The 19,047-nt window shown below is 45.7% G+C and overlaps 2 protein-coding genes across 5 annotated transcripts in view; one reads left to right on the top strand and one right to left on the bottom strand.

Moving 5' to 3' along the window:
• The window catches only part of LOC149289985 (septin-2), a 69,334-nt gene extending 68,666 nt beyond the window's left edge, over positions 1 to 668 (bottom strand). For 3 of the 4 annotated variants that reach the window (XM_089489728.1, XM_089489731.1, XM_089489732.1), the window contains exon 1: positions 603 to 668. The gene's annotated coding sequence lies outside the window, so the exon portion shown is untranslated. The remainder of the gene's footprint in view (positions 1 to 602) is intronic. The other variant, XM_089489730.1, reaches the window with a different exon arrangement.
• A 15,353-nt stretch (positions 669 to 16,021) lies between these two features.
• On the top strand, positions 16,022 to 18,287 carry CLDN5 (claudin 5). Its single transcript, XM_089489939.1, has one exon. It carries the CDS (start codon positions 16,130 to 16,132, stop codon positions 16,784 to 16,786), a length of 657 nt encoding a protein of 218 aa, XP_089346065.1. The 5' UTR covers positions 16,022 to 16,129; the 3' UTR covers positions 16,787 to 18,287.
• Positions 18,288 to 19,047: the final 760 nt, after the last annotated feature.

The following is a 19,047-nucleotide window of genomic DNA, read 5'->3' on the forward strand; positions in this document are numbered from 1 at the left end:
ATATATATATATATATATTCCATTTATATATGTATATATACTGTATTTCTCTGTCAATATATATAAATGCAAACATGTGAAAACAATAAAAAACCCCACCTAAAGCACTGTAAAATAATTTTAAAGCACGTGTGTGCATTCTATGATACTACACACACAAGTGAGTGTATCTATCTGTGTGTGTGTGTGTGTGTGTGTAAATATATGTGTGTGTATGTATGTGTATATATATATATATATATATATATATATATATATATAGAAACCATTTGTGAAGCTCTCTTCCCGAGGCTTCCAGGCCCTTCCCCTCCCAGCACACAAAGGGTCCTCCCTCCTCCTGATGCATCCCTAGCAAAAGGCAGGAAGAAAAGGGAGGCAAATCCCCTCCACAGCCCGCTAGCTTCCAGCCCCACTGCCGAGAGGACCCGCTTGGGTGCCCTGGCTCCATGCTGCCGCCGGGGAAGGCTGGGCACTGGAGAGTTTTCCGTCGTGCTGTCAAAGCGGCTTCCCTCTGCCGTGGGGCTGGCGGCTAGAGGCAGGCTGGAGCCGCCCGGGGGCCCTAGCTCCTGGCCCCGAAGGCCGGGGAAGGCAGGCGCCCTTACCGTCAGCCCGGTCTCCCTGAGTCAGTTCTGCCTGAGCCCGCGCCCCCCGGACGCTCTAGGAAGGCGTCGTCTCGATGGCCGCGGCCGGCCAAGGCCAGCGGAGGAGGCGTCGAGACGAAGTCCTAGAGCGGCGCGCCTCTTCCGGCCTTCCTGGCCAATTCCCTGGCAGGAGTTTGGCTCAGCTGGCCTCACTCTGAGAAAGGCTGAGGCCTGCCCTTGCTTTCAGGCCTTTCTCAGGGGAGGCCTCTTGTTGTGGTCCATGTTGAATTCAAAGTCAGTCTCTAGAGAGACTCCCTGGAAGAAAGAACCCACCTGGGGAAGGAGGCGACTTTGGTCCAGGAAAGCGCCTGCTGTGGCCAACGTCTTCCTTTCGTTCAGTTAGTTCGGTTCCAAACACACTGCAGATATACGCCAGTTTGAGAGCGCTTGAACTGCCCTGGCTCAAGGCTAAGGAGGTCTGGGAGCTGCACTTTGGTGGGACATTGAGCCTTCTCTGTCAGAGAGCATTGGTACCGCAACAAACTACAATTCCCAGGATTCACTCACATTAAGCCAGGGCAGGTCGAGCGGTCTCAAACTGGATTATTTCTGAAGTGCGTTCGGGACTTTAGTTAAGTCCAAACCACACTGCGTAAATAATCCCCTTCAAGACCACTCAAACTGCCCTGGCTCAGGGCTAGAGAATGCTGGGAATTGTGGTTTATTGTGGGCCCAGAGCTGTCTCTGACAGAGAAGGCTCAGTGTCTCACAAACACTACAATTCCCAGGATTCCCTAGCACTGAACCAGGGCACTTCAAGCGGTCCCAAACTGGGTTATCTCTGCTGTGTGTTTTGGACCTTAGTTAGTCTCAGGTGCTGCATGACCTCTCTAGGAACTGGCTCTAAAGGCTAGGAAGGTTTGTGAAGTCGAAGGCTTTCAGGGCCAGCATCCATAGTTTATTGTGGGTTTTTTGGGCTCTATGGCCATGTTCTAGAAGAGTTTATTCCTGACGTTTGACCAGCAGCTGTGGATGGCATCTTCAGAGAGTGCTGGCATGGAAGAGAGTGGGGTATATATACTGTTGGTTGAGAGGAGGTGGTTTGCATGTTAATCTGTGTATTGTCCTGTGCTTGAATGGCAAGGCCTCTGTGCCCATTTGTTTAAGGATCCATTGTCTGCTGGGAAACCCCTCTGACCCTGAGTGGTTTTCATTTGCAATTGCTGGGTCTTGATTTTGGTGTTTTTCAAGACTGGTAGCCAAACTTTGGGCCCAAACAGACAGGCCAAAATACAGCTGCTTCAGGTCACTTTGGAGGGATGCTGTTTAAATGATTCATGCGTCCCAAGAGGCCGGAAGCAGCACCAAAGCCACATTCCAATCCTAAGGACTGGAGCGCAGCTTTGGTGCAGCTTCTGGCGTCTTAAGATGCGTGTGTCATTTAAACAGCATCCCTCCAAAGTGACCTGAAGCAGCTGTATTTTGGCCTGTCTGTTCATGCCCTTTGGTTACTTTAAGAGTTTCTTCTTTCCTGTTGAAATTGTCCAGGTGTTTATGGATTTTCTATGGCTTCCCTGTACAAAGCTTGTTGAATTGCAACTTCCATCATTCTTCAGTACTGAGTATGCCAACTAAGGGGGCTGGGAGTTGTAGTCCAAAAACATGTGGAGTGTTGCCTGAGTTCCACTTCTGAACCAGACAACAATAAACCAAAATAATTTGAATTTAATTTGGAATACTTTTGGCCTTATCATTCTCATGAATATTGGTCAGAGCTTGGAACTGGAGTGGCCATATTTCTTTTCAGAGGTGGCCATGCTGGCTGGAGACCCGGCATAGTGTAGTGCTTTGAACGTTGGACTACGACTCTGGAGACCAGGGTTCGAATCCCCACTCGACTGTGGAAACCCACTGAGTGACCTTGGCAAGTCCCACTCTTTCAGCCTCAGAGGGAGGCCTAGGCAAGCCCTCTCTGAACACATCTTGGCAAGAAAACCCCATGATAGGTTTGCCCTAAGGTCAAAAACAACATGAAGGTACACAGCAATAACAACAGTAACAGGCTGGCTGGACAAATCTGGGAGTTGTAGTATAAAAAAGTAAATTTCCCAAGCTTTAACTCTGGGTACAATCCAGAAGTAAAATATCTTACCCACTTTCCTGACAAACGAATCCGGATCCCGTAAGAGCGGTAGCCACTCATTCCAGTCAAGACTGCATAGGAGACCTTGCTGGAGGACTTATTATTTCACAGTTTTATCTTGTTGACAGGCTAGGAAAAAAAATTGGCCCGTAATGCCTGTGCAGATAAAGTCTAACCTTTGAAATGTGGCTGCCTGGACAATTGTGCCCTGGTCTCTGCCACCAGACTGTTAAAACAATAGTGTTTAGATAAGTAAAGATGAAAGTCGTCTGCTGTTTACCCTAGAAATTAATTCATTAGTTGTCTTTATTTTTAACTGTTTTCCTGCCACAACTGGGTTAGAGTAGCAGTTAGAATCCTCTTCGTTTAGGGCATTTGGAGCAATATTTATCCTTTTCTAAAAAACATACAAACAATTGACATATAAGTCACATGCCCAAGGATGCTATTTTAAAGGAGAAATAAATCCAATCTTGGGAAAGTGTGAACCCTGTGTCCCCCACCCCTGCTTTCCCTTCCTTTACTTCATCTGCTCTTCCGTACATGTGTTTCAGACTAGAAGTAGTCCAGTGTTGTCCTGATCCATACCATATCTGTAGAGCCCAAAGGCACTCTATTGGGCAGTGGTTCTCAACCTTCCTAATGCTGCAACCCTTTAATACAATTCCTCATATTGTGGCCGCCCCAACCGATGGTTCCTAAGACCATCGGAAATATGTGTTTTCCGATGGTCTTAGGCGACCCCTGTGAAAGAGTTCTGCGACCCCCAAAAGGATTGCGACCTACAGGTTGAAAACTGCTGCTATAGGGCTTTCTGTTTTCCCATCCATTGTTGTTGCTGTTGTGTCCCTTCCGGTCATTTCCGACTTAAGGCAACCCTGTTGTGGCGTTTTCTTGGCAAGGTTTGTTCAGAGGAGGTTGGCCATTGCCTTCCCCTGAGGCCCAAGGTCTCATGGCCAAGTGGGTTTCATGGCCAAGTGGGAATTGAACTGTGGTCCCCAGGGTCATAGTCCAGCGATCAAACCGCTGCACAACTGGATCAGCCCTCTAATTTTCTAATATAGTTCTTAAAATAATTTTGAAACAGACAGAGCAATTTCAAAAACAACCATAAGAAGCAGAACTCAGTTCTGTATGTGCTTACTCAGGAGTAAGACTCAGAGCCAGTGTGGTGTAGTGGTTTGAGTGCTGAACTTGGAGTCCAGGATTTGAATTCCTGCTCAGCCCTGGAAACTCATTGCATGACTTTCACTCTACCCAAGAAGAATTCCAGATTCCAAGAAATGACGGCAAGAAATGGCCTTCTGGGCTCATAGGATCATAGAGTTGGAAGAGACCACAAGGGCCATCCACTCCAACCCCCTGCCATGCAGGAATACAAGTTCTTTGACTCTATTTTTTTCCTACACTTGTCAGGTTGTACTTGTTTAATATTGAGCAACTTGTGGTCCTCCAAATGACCAAACAGTTGGTCTTCTGCATCTACAGAATGAACTAACCATCCACTGTTTGAAAAAAATCAACAAAATCCAAAACACAAACCTTGATTTTGCCATTTTATATAAAGGACACCATTTTATTATTCCATTGTATTTAATGGAACTTGAGCATCCACAGATTTTGATATCCATGGCTGGTCCTGGAACCAAACCCCAGCAGATACCAAGGGCCCACTGTATACCCAGTGGTGAGGAATCATGAAAATGCAGTTTGTTGACATCTGGAGGGTTATAGGTTGCCCACCCTTAGTTTCCAAAGTTTCCAAATTGGCGATGACAGGACTGCCCAGTGGCCTATTCATAGAAGCACAAAGTTGGGCAATTGGGCAAGCTCCTGATTCCGTGATGCTTCTTCATCACATTATCTATTTTTGGGAACCCGCAAGTTTCAAAAAAGGAAGTCTGAACGGCTGCTGGGGGGGGGGGGGGGAAGGTGCGTGCAAGAAGAAGTAAACTCACTAAACCCTGACACTGTCTGGAACAAAATGAAAGAAGTTGGCAGACTTGTTTTTCTAATAATTCCTCCTCCTATATAGTTCTCCAGCTAAGAATCACACTAGATGTGATGTTAATTGCAGGAAAGCTCAATGCTATCAAATTCTGGGATTTGAAGTTTTGTGAGACAATTAGCCTTCTCTGTCAGAGAGCTTTGGTGTCACAACAAACTACAGATCCCAAGATTCCATAGCATTGAGCCATGGCAGTCCAAGCCATGGCAGTCCAACTACATTCTTGCAAACTTGAGGAACCAACTTGAGAAACTGGAAGTTGCTTATGAAGTTACTTATTTATTTTTATCCAGCCCTTCTCTTAGTGTAAGCCTTAGGCATCTTATAACATACAGTGGGCCCTTGCTATCTGCTGGAATAGTTCCAAGACCCCCCCCAATCGGTACCAAAATCCATGGGTGCTTAAATCCCATTATATACAATGGGGTAGTAAAATGGTGTGCCTTATATAAAATAGCAAAGTCAAGGTTTGCTTTTTTGGAACATATATATATATTAAAGTATTTTCCAACCATGGATGCTTGAAGCCTGGATAAAACGTCCATGGATATGGAGGGCTTAATGTATATTAAAACAAAATTCGGTAAAACCAATCAGTGATAGCATTGGAGAACAGTTTAATAACAAGCACTTCATAGCCAAAAGCCTGTATAAATGAAAAGGTTTGCCTGATAGGAGACAGAGAACAATGTGGGGACCAGAGGTCCACAGCCTGGGGCAACCACTAAGAAGACCTGTCCTCTTTCAATATGCCTTTGCAAGTGATGTGGAAAAGAGAAAACAATCCCCTAAAAATCTCAAATGTTGGGCAAGCTCCAATATGGTAATATAGAATACAGACAGAGATCCTGCACCATACAGGTGGAGTGTATTTCCATGTGCTGTGGTGTTTTTTATTCTTTGCTGTTGGTTTTGTCTTGGTTTTGTTAGCTGCTGCCTGTACTTATCGGTGATCTTTTCTACCCTGGATGTTTTCTAACACGTTCCAAACCACCCAAGGAATTTTGGGGCCTGATAGGTTTAGAAGTGCAGTCAGTCGGGCAACTAAACAGTAAGGTAAATGGGAGCAAGAATGAAAATTCACCCTCAAACTCTTGATACGTGTGTCGCCTGCCTGATGCTTGTTTACAGCCTGCCCACGACATCAAGACATATATCCTTACATGTGACATATGACAGAGGCCTCTAGGATTCCTACTCATGATGAGCATGGGTCATTCTTACCATAAGCAAATCCAAAATTAAAATCAATTAAGGAAGCCACAAGTGTTTGGCATGACAGGGATGACTCAAATTCTGTGACATTAACCTCAGACCATAACAGGCTGGAACATCAGACCTATGTGTCCTTCCTTTTAAAACAGCCACAAAACGCTGTGACTTACATCACAGGATGCATTGGTCTTACACAAGCAGAGGGAAAAGTAGAGAAAGTGGAATGTAATGGTGGATTCAGGGTCCTGAGAAGCTCAGCTTTCATTTGAAAACCTGGTAAAGCGAGCTGGGTCATCACTAGGGGTGTGAAAACAAACTCAAATATGGGGTTTTGCTTTCAAGTCACCTGTTAACTTATGGCAATCCCATGAATTTCCTAGGATTTCCTAGGAATACTCAGAGGCAGTTTGCCATTGTCTTCCTCTCAAACATAGCCTACAGCGTCGTCCCCTAAAAGTTGCCCTTTTAGTTGGCCTCGAAAATGTCCGCTTGATCATTTGAGTTTAACTAGTTAGTTCCTACCGCAGATGATAGAACCCTATTTCTTGCAGAACCATGACAAGAGGCAGCAGCTATACTGCCTGAGTTGGAAGTCCTTGAATCAGGGGCAGGATTGTAAATAAACTATTGTTATTTTATTGTTGTTGTTGTTGTTGTTATGTTTATTTAAATCCCGCCTTCCTCCCCGGTACAGGGACTCAAGGCGGCTACCAAAGCAGAAGCCCTCTGGGAATTATCAGATCTCAGAAGCAGTCCTGGCTTAGGTCCAGGCTATTTGGAGGGCCTCAAAGGTCCCAAAAGTATGGCAGAAATGCCCTGTAGCTGGCATTGTGTGTGTATGGAGGGGGGGATTACTTTTTTGTGGTAGAGATTTGGGTGACCCTCTATTTGGGGCACTAATAGAGAACCCTAGCCTCCCACAGTTTCCCAGCCCGACCTAAATATTGGACACAAAGCCAACAAGAATTTGAATTTTTTACTTTCAATGGGAAGAAATCAAGGCTAGCCAAGCACCTTATGTATAGAAAACCCAGCAATGTGGGTCTGGGGACACCCAGATTGACAGCTATCATGATGCATTTCAGCTGAGGCAGTCTGTGCCATTCCTGTACAGTGAAAACAGGAAGCTCTGGGCAAACTTAGAAGTACAAAGCATTGTAAATTTTAAACGACGAATTTCAAATATAAATTGTTTTAATACGAATATGTTTTGTTTGTTCTTTTAAACTGAGGTATGTTTTAACTGATGTTGTGTTCTTAACTGATGCGTATTTGTTGGTCTGGTGTTGTTCCCCACCTCAATCCATGGGGAGAGGTGGGAAAGAAATAACAGTATTATTATTATTATTATTTCATTTGGGGAATGAAAAATTCATAGTCATGGAATTAAAATGTAACTTGTGTGGTATCAGTGCTCTTTCTAACTCAGGCTGGCTAAATGACTAACCACTTTATAAAATATCTATTGAACAAGTATGGGTTAAATGGCGACCACTTTTGACCAGTGGCGTCCCTAGGGTTGGTGTCACTCATGGTGTCACACACACACACACACACACACACCCATTGACCTCCTCCCTTTTCACACCATCCAGAAGCCTTAGCAATCCTTTTTTGCACTCATGTTACTTGCCCATTGCAATTCCCATATACCACTGAATGTCATGCTCATTGTTGCGACATAAACAACTAGCAAAATTAAAATTATACCTTCAGATTACAATATCATACGCACAACCTAAATGGATTTACATATACAGAGTGAAGATTTGGTTACAATGGGATGTTTTACATTTTAATTTTTAAAAAATTCTGGGGCCTTTCCTTTTTCCTCCCACTGAGCTTGACCCCACTCCCGCTGTCTCTTAAAGCATTTTAAAGGGAAGCAGATGAATGCCACAGCCTATTTCTGCCCAAAGGTAGGTATTTGAGGAGCAGTGGTATCACTGCTTAGGGTTTCTGCACCCCCCACACCCCCAAGCTTTGACAGCCTTACTCTTGGTTTTGATTTCTGTAATAATGCACCCTCTTTTTTACCATCCAAATAAAAATGTCTCAATATGCAGCTTGAGCAGATCAGGGTCTATGTAGGCTCAGGTTCTCCCCATCCCCCCCCCCAGTGGAAAATAACTCTCAGGACACTAAATATGTGATAAATTACCACAGTCACCCAATGGACAGCCATAGGTCCATCAGGTTGTGTATCTTCTAGCGTTGCATTCAGTTACGCAGCAAGCCGCCAGAAAACACACATTTTGAGATTCTGATATGACCAAAAGAGGTTAAGGATGCAAAAGTATTAGCTGATGCATTTCCTCTGTGCTCATGTTTTATTATTTGCAAGCAGATCTTTCGCAGCTGAATGTTGCCATCAGACAAATACATGACGGAACTTTGAAAAGGAAAGTTTGACCACATGGTGTTTAAAGCCCAGAAGCTGGTGCAGAAAGCAAGCTGGTTCATGACAGCAGCAGCACCCTTGTGACACTCTATGGACACACTTTGCTTATCCTGACATGTTCTGCTGGAGTTTTGTGCAGTCACTTCCCTTTTTCCACAGAGGAAGTCTTTGTGGTTACTATTATGCACCCTCTTTGACCATTTCCATTTTAGGCGTGAAAAACCAAACCTATTGCATTATTTTGTTGAGGAAATGAAGACCTCCATGCCCTCGCTCAAAAGATACACCCTTCTCTCTATTACTAAAGTCCTTAGGTCAGGTGTGTGGGTTTCTTCATCCAGATTCCCCCCCCCCCCTTTGACTCATCAGTCATGCATTTGGGTCAGTTCATTTAGACTAGAGGTGGGGAATCTGCCACGTTCCAGATGGCAGACTACAATTCCCATCAGCTCTAAATATAGTCCATGCTGGCTGGGGTGTTGGGACTAAGAGTCTCACAGAAATATATGGAGCACTCCCAAATCCGCACCACTATGTTACCTGCCATAGCTATACCGGTTCTCATTCGGCCCCAAAACTCACTGTATGACTTTGGTCTGCTTTGTATTATGCAGTTACTGTATAGCTTTTTCATGCACTTTACCCACCATGGCCTCATCCTGTGGAGTCGTGTGATTTATAGTTTTGTGGGGTATTTAGAATACTCTGCCAAAGAGCTCCAGCACTTTGTTGTTACTGTTGTGTGCCATCAAGTCAGTTCCGACTTATGGCGACCCAAAGACAAACCTGAGCTGGGGTTTTTGTGGCAAGATTTGTTCAGAGGAGACTTGCCATGGCCTTCCCTTGAGGCTGAGAGCATGCAACTTGCCTAAGGTGGGTTTCATGGCTGGGGATCTGAACCATCATCCCCAGAGTCCAGGACTTTGCCAAACTATAAATCCCAGGATTCCATAGGATGAAGGTGTGGCAGTTACAGAGAGGGTCAAAGTGCTATGGTTGTGTAGTACGAAAGAGACCTTTGAACCAATCACCAGTTATCAGATTAACCTACCTCTTAAGATTGTTGGGAGGATAAAATTCAGAAGCTAGTTACAGGTGAGCTACATATGCTACATAACATTCTTGGAGGGAATCCCGGGCATACATAAATAATACTACAGGTATACCTTAGAACGCATCTACACTGTAGAAATAATGCAGTTTGACACCACTTTTAAGTGCTGTCACTCCATCCTAAGGGGTCCTGGGATTTGTAGCTTTACAACATCCTGAGCCTCCTCTACCATAGAGGGCAGGTGCCTCACAAAACCTACAAATGCCAGGATTCTGTAGGATGGGATCAAGAGAAAGTTCCCCTCTCCAAGGATCTTAAAACTCAGGCTGGCTCATATGAGAAGATGAAGTCTCTCGGGTCGTCTGTATAGAGCTTTATGGGTCATGATAAGTACTTTGCATTTCGCTCAGAAACAAACCAGGAGTGAAGTAGTTGTTTGAACAAAGAAGTTATATTATCCTTTTAACTGACCCCAGTCAGGATCTGGCTGCAGCATTTTAGACTTGTTTTACCCATGTTCATAATCCATTATATCTTCCAACACCCTTCCTCTGTTGTGGATCTTTCTGAACTCTTCCAAGTTTTCCTTTGCTCTGCTTTTTTTTCCTTGCTAAGAGGGTTTTAGCAATAAACAAAGATTACTCATGGGCAGAGGAATCCTATGCTCAGATTATGCCCAGGAGAAGAGAGATACACCCTGATGGAATGACTGCCACATTTTGAATCTTCCCAAGCAATGAATGGGCATCTAGCAGGTAGGCATCCAGCCACTGCTTGGTACAGTGACTTTTTCAGGATGACAACTGCCAGAATCTAGCCAGCCAGAAAGTCTAGTTGAGGGATTGTGGGAGTTGTGGCCCCCAAATTCTCCCGCTGTTCTCTAGAATAAGCACAAAATTTTCAGGAAGAAGGGTCCCAAGCAAAACAAAGCAAAAGCCAAATTCAAGTTCTAGGCAAGGCAAGGCCAAGCAAAGTTCACATTCCAGGCGAGGCGAGGCCAGGCAAAGTGAAGTTCGCCTTCCAGGTAGTACCCTGGAGAGCTCAGTTGGACAGACGGACGCAAACATACAGGTTTCTAAAAGCAGATCTGAATGATTCATCAGCCAAAGCCAGATTGAGCCTTCCATGGGGCTTTGGGTCAATCTAGGCTGCTAGCCCTGCATCTGCTGGGAGAAAACTCTTCCAATTAAGAGACATTAGGCTGCTTCTGTGCTGCAGAAACAATCCAGTCACTGCCATGACTCCGTGCTATGGAATTCTGGGATTTGTAATTTTGTGAGATAGTTAGCATTCTCCCTCAAAGAGCTCAGGTGCTACAACAAACGACATTTCCTAAAATTCCATGGCATTAAGCCATGGCAGTTAAAGTGGGGTCAGACTGGACTATTTCTGCAGTGTAGATGCAGCCATCGCTGTGTTAGTCTGGAATATCCAAATGCAAAGGGATCTTGCAGCACCTTCGAGAGAGACTAACTGGACAACTCTCACCCAGTTAGTCTCCAAGGTGATGCAAAATCTCTTTATCTTCTGCTCAAAGTAGCTTTACCTGCCTCAGCAGCTCCCATTCCCAATGAGGACACTGAGGTGGCCATGGGTTTACTGGAGCTTCGGGACCAGACTTGCCACAATGCAGAATGAGCACAGGTTGACACCACATTAACTGCCTTGGCTCTATGCTACGGGATCCTGGGATTTGTAGTTTTATGTGAGCCACTTATGTTGAATTATCAGTGCTATTTCTGGATATATAGATTAGCAGAGCCCTACTGACTGGCTCGCTGTTGTCATTGTTGGTAAAAGAAAATGAATGCGAAGGACAGACAAATGTGTAGTTCAGCTTTATCCTTCGGCATTTGCTCTTTTTGGCACCGGCCAGACAGGAGTTGGGGGCTGGGTAATCCATTGTAACTTTGCCCCTTAAGGAGAAAGCAGACTTCCTCATCCGTCTTCTTAGCAAAGGGAGTGGGTGGGAGTTTCTCCAATTGTTCCTTGGACCAGAGCAGACCCACAAGACACAATTGCCCCTCCTCAATGCAGGAAGCCTCGGCCAGCCTCCGGATGTGGGCCTTTCTGCCTCAAGACACTCATGGCAAGGGAAAAGAAAAAGCCAAGGCTGCCATCCTCCCAGAGTGAAAATACAGGTGTTTGAACATAAGACCGGACAGGCATTTTAATGCAAAAGAAAAGGAAACACCAAGTCCAGTGATCGGGCCTCTAGCCTTTCTTTTACAAAACAAGATTTTTTGCAATCAGTTCTCCAAAATCCCAGCCAATATGACCAAGGGTCAGAAACACTGAGAGTTGAAAACCCCAACATCTGGAAGAGCAGAGTTCGAGAAGCTCTAGAGAACTAGATATGCACAGCTAACTCCATTCCTTTCTATAAGCAGCAGTCAGATTCAGGCCTGAACCCTAGTGGTTATTATTTATTTATTTATTTAATATTTATATTTATTCTCAGTGAGACTCACAAAATCAGTTATTAAATGGTAAGTCAACACACAGCTTCATCCATTCAATGGTTGATTCAGTGGGTCTCTTCTAGCTGGAACTAGCCCTGTCCAAGATCCTGAAACTGCTTTGGCGATAGGAGCCAGGACCTTGGATAGCTCCTTTAACGTCCAATCTAAAACCTGGAGCAGATTGACCACCCCACTGACGTGGAAGCTACTAGCCACACCTGCCTCTGGAGGGTATTGGATTGCAACTCCCAGTATTCCTCTCCATAGGCTATGCTGACTAAGGCTGCTGGCACTTGCACTGCAATATTTGGAGATCCTCAACACCCACCCCACTGTCCACATTTTCCTTTTCCCTTCTCTTTCTCTACTTTTCAAGTAGACTGTAAAGCAGTTGAACTCTGACTTACAGGTCTTCACTTGGGCTGTGTAATTCATAATAGGCATTGAAACCTATTTGTCCTAACAAACAAAGAGCCGGGTGCCTCTTTAATGCCATGTTTCCCTTTCACCATTTTGTTCCTTCCTTGAGAGTCAATGGGGATTAGGTGTTCTGAAAACAGCCCTTTCCTCCAGTCTGTTGCTGCTACTCAGCTTCTATGCCATGGTCAATGAGAAAAAGGGGAACAGAGGACTGACATCTTGTTGAATAACAAAGAGTTGCTTCTTACCTGCTTTATTAAGGGCTGGATATTTTTTCTCTTTTTCAAAAATATTGCTGTTGGCTCACTCCAGCAACATCTGTTTGGTGTATCAGCAATCGTCGCTATTACTCTCAGAGGAGAAACTGTTATTCACTATGAGCTTAGCTGAGTTATTTATGCCAAATGTTGCCTCATCACCTTCCCCTGTTCTAGGCCCGTTCACACTATGAAAAGTAATCCAGGATGAATCCAGGTTGAATCCTTATGGTTCGCATAATCCCAAATGTACTCAATGCACTTTTTGAAAGGGGAGGGGGGTGTCTGGCAAAAACCCCACTTAACCCGAGATATTCAATACCGGGTTTCCCCCCAAGTTTTCCTAAAAGATCCAAACCATTGGCAATGTGAATGAACTTCCGAATCAATTTGGATGGCTCAGAGGAATCTTTCACACTTACTATTTTGAATGAAGAGATTCACATCTCTGTGCTGATCCAGAACCGATTCAGAATCAGTTCAGTGTCCCCACTATGTTTACTGTGATCAAATCTTTCTGTGCCATTTGAACCCTGTTGCTGTTCACATTTGCCACTGTATTGATTGAAAATGGAGGCGCCTCCATTTCCAGGAACAACGCATCGATTTGGTAGCGTACTTACACTACCAATAATGCAGATTGTTACAGCTCTTTAACACTCACACTACCAAAGATGCGGATCCATTTGGCACCGGACTGCTAAGGGGTCCAGTGCCAAAGGTACTGGTTCAAGTGAGCTTTTCAGCTGCCGCCCCCTCCTCCCTGCAAACTGCATCGATTGCGGTTGTGGCGATTGTGAACATCATGGAAATAAACCCAGTTCCAAACCAGTTTATTTTGGTAATGTAAATGGCCCCTCTATCATTTCTTCAAGCGGTGACAGCTCCATTTTAACCCAAAACGATGGCATAACACTAGGGTTAAAAGGAAGAGCAACATTAACAAGCTAAGATAAGTGACATTAACAAGCTAAGATATGTGGACAATGACACCATAATATTAGCAGAAGGCTTTCAGGAATTGGAACAGTGAATAAGGAAGGTCAGAGATGAAAGTGCAAAGGCAGATCTGATGCTGAACATAAAGAAAACAAAAAGAATGACCACAGAAGAAATGCACAAATTCAATCCAGACTATGAGGAAATGGAAATGGTTAAATAATTCCCATATTTAGGATCAAACATTGACCAGAATGGAGACTGCAGTCAAGAAATAAGACTAGGAATGGGAAGGGCAGCTATGAAATAACTGGAAAAGATCCGGAAGAGCAAAGACACGCAACTGAGCACTCAAGTCAGAAACGTAATTGTATTCCCAATGACCATGTACGGATGTGAGAGCTGGACATGAAGGACGGAGACGGAAAGAAATTCAACTCTTTCTAAATGTGGTGCTGGAGAAGAGGACTTAGGATCCCATGGACAGCCAAGAAGACAAACAAATGAGTTCTTGAACAGATCAGACCAGGGCTCTCCTTGGAAGCAAAAGAGGATCAAGTTGAGACTGTCGTACTTTGGCCACATCATGAGAAGGTATGGTTTACTAGAAAAAACACTAATGCTAGGAAAGGTAGAAGAAAGAAAGGAAGACTACAAACCAGTTGGATAGACTCGATCAGGGGAGTTATGGGCAAGGGCTTATTGCGGGGTCTGGGCAGGGCAGTGGAAGATAGTAGGAATTCTTGGAGATGTCTCATCCACCGGGTCGCCATGAGTCCGAACCGATTCGAGGGCAGCTAACAACAACAAAATGAAGAGATTTGTGAACACAAAACAAAATGGGAACAACAAGGCTGATATGCATCCACATTTCCTCAGGACAAAAAAATGAGTGTGAATGCCCCCTTGGATATTGACTTGATTTCTCATGAACCTCAATCCTTTCAGATAAAGACCCTTGGCAACCCAATTGTTCCATTCAGAGTCTGTGCCTGCATGATGTTCATTGTTTCATTTGCTTTCAAGATCAATATGTTGTCTCTCTGGACCCTGTCCACCCATCGAAGCCAGAAACAATGCGAGGCCAGAAGCAATGCCATTGTCACCCTACATTTCCCAGGATCCCCTAGCACTGGGCCAGGGCAGTTCAAGCAGTCTCAAACAGGATGATTTCTCCAGTGTCTTTTGGACCAAAGTCACTTTAGGCTGCATCCGTACCGCAGAATGAATGCAGTTGGGAGGCTGCTTTAACTGCCATGGCTGGAGGCTATGGAATTATGGGGACTGGAGTTTTGTGAGACGTTTCGCCTTCTCTTTCAGACAGCTCTGGCGCCACAGCAAACTGCAAATCCCAGAATTCCACAGCATGGAGCCATGGCAGTTAAAGTGGTGACAAAGTGGATTATTTTTGCAGAGTGGATAATAATAATAATAATAATAATAATAACAATAATAAATTTTTATTTATATCCCGCCTCTCCATCTGGATCGACGCAGCCAATGTCTGACTGAGGCTGTGGCCATGCAGCAGAAATAATCCAGATGAACCCTACTTTCACTGCCACAGCTCAGTGCTCTGGGATTTGTAGTTTTGTGAGAATCATAGAACCACAGGGTTGGAAGGGATCCCCAAGGGCCATCCAGTCCAACCCCCTGCTGCCATGCAGGAACTCACAATCAAAGCACCCCTGACAGATGGCCATCCATCCTCTGCTTAAAGCCTCCAAAGAAGGCTAGATAGTTTATTGCTTCGTCCAAAGACCCTTGCAAACAAAACATCCAACTTTCCATACCATTACAATTACAGAATCAACCTGAAAACCTTACAATCCGAAGTCACTCACTAAATTCTATAGGTACCTGAGCTTAAGAGACATGCCTCGCATTATAACACAGACCACACTGTTAGTAAGAACAAAGAAAGAGAGCTTATTAACCCTAAAGCATTTTCCAGACTCGTCTCCCCAGTTAAGATGAGCTCCAAGACTTTTCTTCTTCCAAAGAGGGAAAGGTCGCCCCTTCCAAATCCCAGGATGCTATCGCCTGGAGCCCTGGCTGTTAAAGCGGGGCCAAAGCGGGTTATCTCTGCCGTGCGGATGCAGCCTAAGAAGTGACAAGAGGGGCTCCAGGGGCCTCCAAGGTCCTTTTACAACCTCTGGAGGTCCTCCTTTTCCCCGATCCACCTGTCGCGAATCCTTCCTGTTCGCCTAGGCTGCATCCGCACTGGAGAAATAAGCCGATGAGATCCGCTCTGGGCCCACAACAAACTCCACCTCCCAGAATTCCAGAGCCTTGAGCCAGAAGAGAGTTAAAGCGGTGCCGAACCGGGTTATTTCCCCAGTGCGGATGCAGCCTGAGTCACTCACTAGCCCCCTTTCTGCGCGCCTTTCTTCTTTCCCCTCCGCCCGGGCCGGCTCCCATTGGCTCCGCGGGAGAAAGCGGGAGCCAATCAGCCTGCGGTGCGAGAGTGGGCGTGGCCAGCGGAGGCATAGATAAGGACCCTCCCGTCGAACGTTCAGCTCAGACAGTCGGAGGCAGAGACACAGCGCAGCATCTTCTGAAGCCAAGGTCACCTGCATCCTTCCATCCTTAGTCCTTTGCAGCCTTGCCCTTTGTTTCTGGAGGCGTCGTTGGCAGAGACCCCAAAGGATGGCATCAGCGGCTTTGCAGATCCTGGGCTTGACCCTCTGCGTTCTGGGCTGGGCCGGGGCCATCCTGGTGGCCGGCTTGCCCATGTGGCAAGTGTCTGCCTTCATCGAGAGCAACATCGTGGTGGCCCAGACCACCTGGGAGGGCCTCTGGATGGCCTGCGTGGTCCAGAGCACCGGGCAGATGCAGTGCAAGGTCTACGACTCCATCCTGGCCCTCAGCCCGGAGATGCAAGCCGGGCGCACCCTGATGGTCATCGGGGCCCTGCTGGGGCTGGTGGCCCTGATGGTGACGGTGGTGGGCGCCCAGTGCACCAACTGCGTCCGGGTGGGCAAAGTCAAGGACTGGGTCGCCGGGGTCGGTGGGGCCCTCTTCTTCGTCTGTGGCCTCCTGGTCCTGGTGCCCCCCAGCTGGTTTGCCAACATCATCATTAGCAACTTCTATGACCCAAACGTCCAGGCGTCGCAGAAGCGGGAGATGGGGGCGGCGCTCTATCTCGGCTGGGCGGCTGCCGTCCTCCTCCTCCTCGGTGGTGGCCTCATCTGCTGCTCTTCGGCCCGCCAAGGGGAGGTCTCCACCTTCCCCGTCAAGTATTCGGCCCCGCGGCGGCCTACCGCCACCTCCAACGGCGAGTATGACAAGAAGAACTACGTCTGAGGGACAGCAGGACGCCACGCCACTGGACGGGGACTTCCTGAGAGAGAGAGACTGAAAGACTGGGGAGGGGGGTCCATATGCCACAGGAAGGGAGACTCCTTTCACGGCCCTCCAGGTGCCCAGAAAGATGCCAGCTCAGCCCAGGGCCAAAGGTCAACCCTCTCCTTGCTCTCTTTTTCACCATTTCTGTGCCTTTCGGAAACTCTCTTGGGGATAAAAAAAGAAGAAGAAACTCCTGGAACTTTTCCCTGCCTTTAGGACTCTGTAGGGCTTATTTGGGGACTTATGCTTGTCCTCATCCAACAATTCGCTGCATTACGTCTTAACTGGAAGCCTCAGGGGATCTCACACACACACATCTGTGGGTTGTTGTTTTTTTCCTTCTCTTAAATCCTATGTAAATTGACGGTATGTAAATTGTAGTAGTCCCCACCTAACGGTTCCTTGCTTTGCTTCCTAACTAGAAAGAAGCGTTGGGGAATTCTCCCCATCTACTTCTTTTAAATTCAAGACCCATTGAGAGCTGGAACCTGGCACAGTGCTAATCCTCATTGTGGCATTCCGATTGCTTCTTCATTGAAAGGAGCACGGTGAGGGTCATACGCACACATATCTATTGTACTTTGAAATGAAGTTTGCTCTCTCAATTTTATTTTTTAAGAAACCCCAGACCGCTGAGCGGAATGGGATTTTCCGCTCAACTTTGGCAAAAATTGTGAAGTCGAAGGCTTTCGATTGGCAATAGCCAATTGCAAACCTACTTATGACTCCAATTGGCAAAAATTGGGCACCGTTCCTATTATAACTATAAATGAGGCACTTAGTTGGAAGAAATTGCAGCTAGATTTTTCAAGCCAATTCTTTGACAGCAGCTTCTCTCGGACCGCCACCTTTTTTATTTGCTTGGAGTATTTCTGTGGTCCCAGCGTGTTTCGCTTTGGACCAGCTGGAAAGTCAGTGGAGAGTCTGTCAGAGTTTTAAATAAGCCACTTGCAGATCTCAGCCTCTCTGTGGCCGAACTGTAGGGTAAGATTCCCTTCCTATAAATTTATCTTCATAAAATGTGTGTTTTCTAAAGATCTAGCTCTTCATAGCAGTGTGAGATAATGGAGATAACTGGCATACTTGGTTTTTATTTTCAGAATGACCATTTCAGTATTAACGTTGTGACCCCCCAATAAAATCTGCCCCAGCTCTAAAAACTGGTTGAGGAAACCATGTTTCAGGTTATTAAGATGTTCAACCTACAACTTAGCCTTTTGGGGGCGGGAAGGGTGGGTCAAACATGGTTCATTTCAATGGCTTTGGTGCAGGATAGGTACTGGACTGAACATAATTGCATACCATAATGTAATCTCTCTGTGGTTTTCACCCGTGTTTTCAAATCAAAGACCTTTGTACATTTGATATTATTGATTTATTTATAAACAGCTGCCTGTCCATTTTCCTTTTTTAAAAAAAATTGATAAGATTTGAGTAAAAAAAAATCCTGATTTGCTCAGGTAGCAAAAAAATGAACCAAGTGTCTCTGTGCTTGATTTGGTTTTGCTCTTGATGCTTTTTCCTACTGTATTTGGAATCTGCATTTGCAACCATCTGCTTTCTCTAGGTCTGTCTGTTGTCTATCTATCTAAATGGACCTTGCTGCACCTTGCAAAATTGAATACACTGCTTATGGCAAAATAGTTTCTTTCAGGAGACTGAGCTGACAAGAGCCCTTTTTTTTTTGGCATCCGTTTGCTAGGCTTGCTCTGGACCCTGGAAACTTAGCATGACCTCAGCACTCCTTTGTTTCTTTCCATGCTGTATCCAAAGTATTTGTTTGGTTTCAAAGGCTCCAGCGGTTGCTTGGTGGTGCAAGGCAACTAGCTAAACCCCGAGAAGAAAGGATGGCGGGGTGGGGAACAGAGCCTCATGCTCAGATTGGCATTGCTGCCCTCCTTGGTCTCTTTGGGACACAGCTTGGCACCTCTTTGACTCACATACTTTTGTTCCCTCGCCCATTCAGTGCCAGGGGCAGAAATCTTCAAAAAGCAGGTGGGTTTCTCCAACCAAGGCCAAATCCCCAACGGACACTGGATTCTCGAAATGTGCCTGCCTGCCTGCCAGTAAATCCTCCTTTGATGTGAGTAAGGTTTTCTGGAATTAAAAGCCTGTCGCTTTGGGGCCAGTCTTCTGCAGTAGCAAAACAAACTCCCCAAAGTGTTTGCCATGGCAGAATGGTGACTGTGTAGACTTAGGAACACACACAGCTCCTTGAG

This window comes from Sceloporus occidentalis, unplaced genomic scaffold (genome assembly GCF_023333645.1).
Source record: "Sceloporus occidentalis isolate IW3139 unplaced genomic scaffold, rSceOcc1.0.p SCAF_41, whole genome shotgun sequence".
NCBI lineage: Eukaryota > Metazoa > Chordata > Lepidosauria > Squamata > Phrynosomatidae > Sceloporus > Sceloporus occidentalis.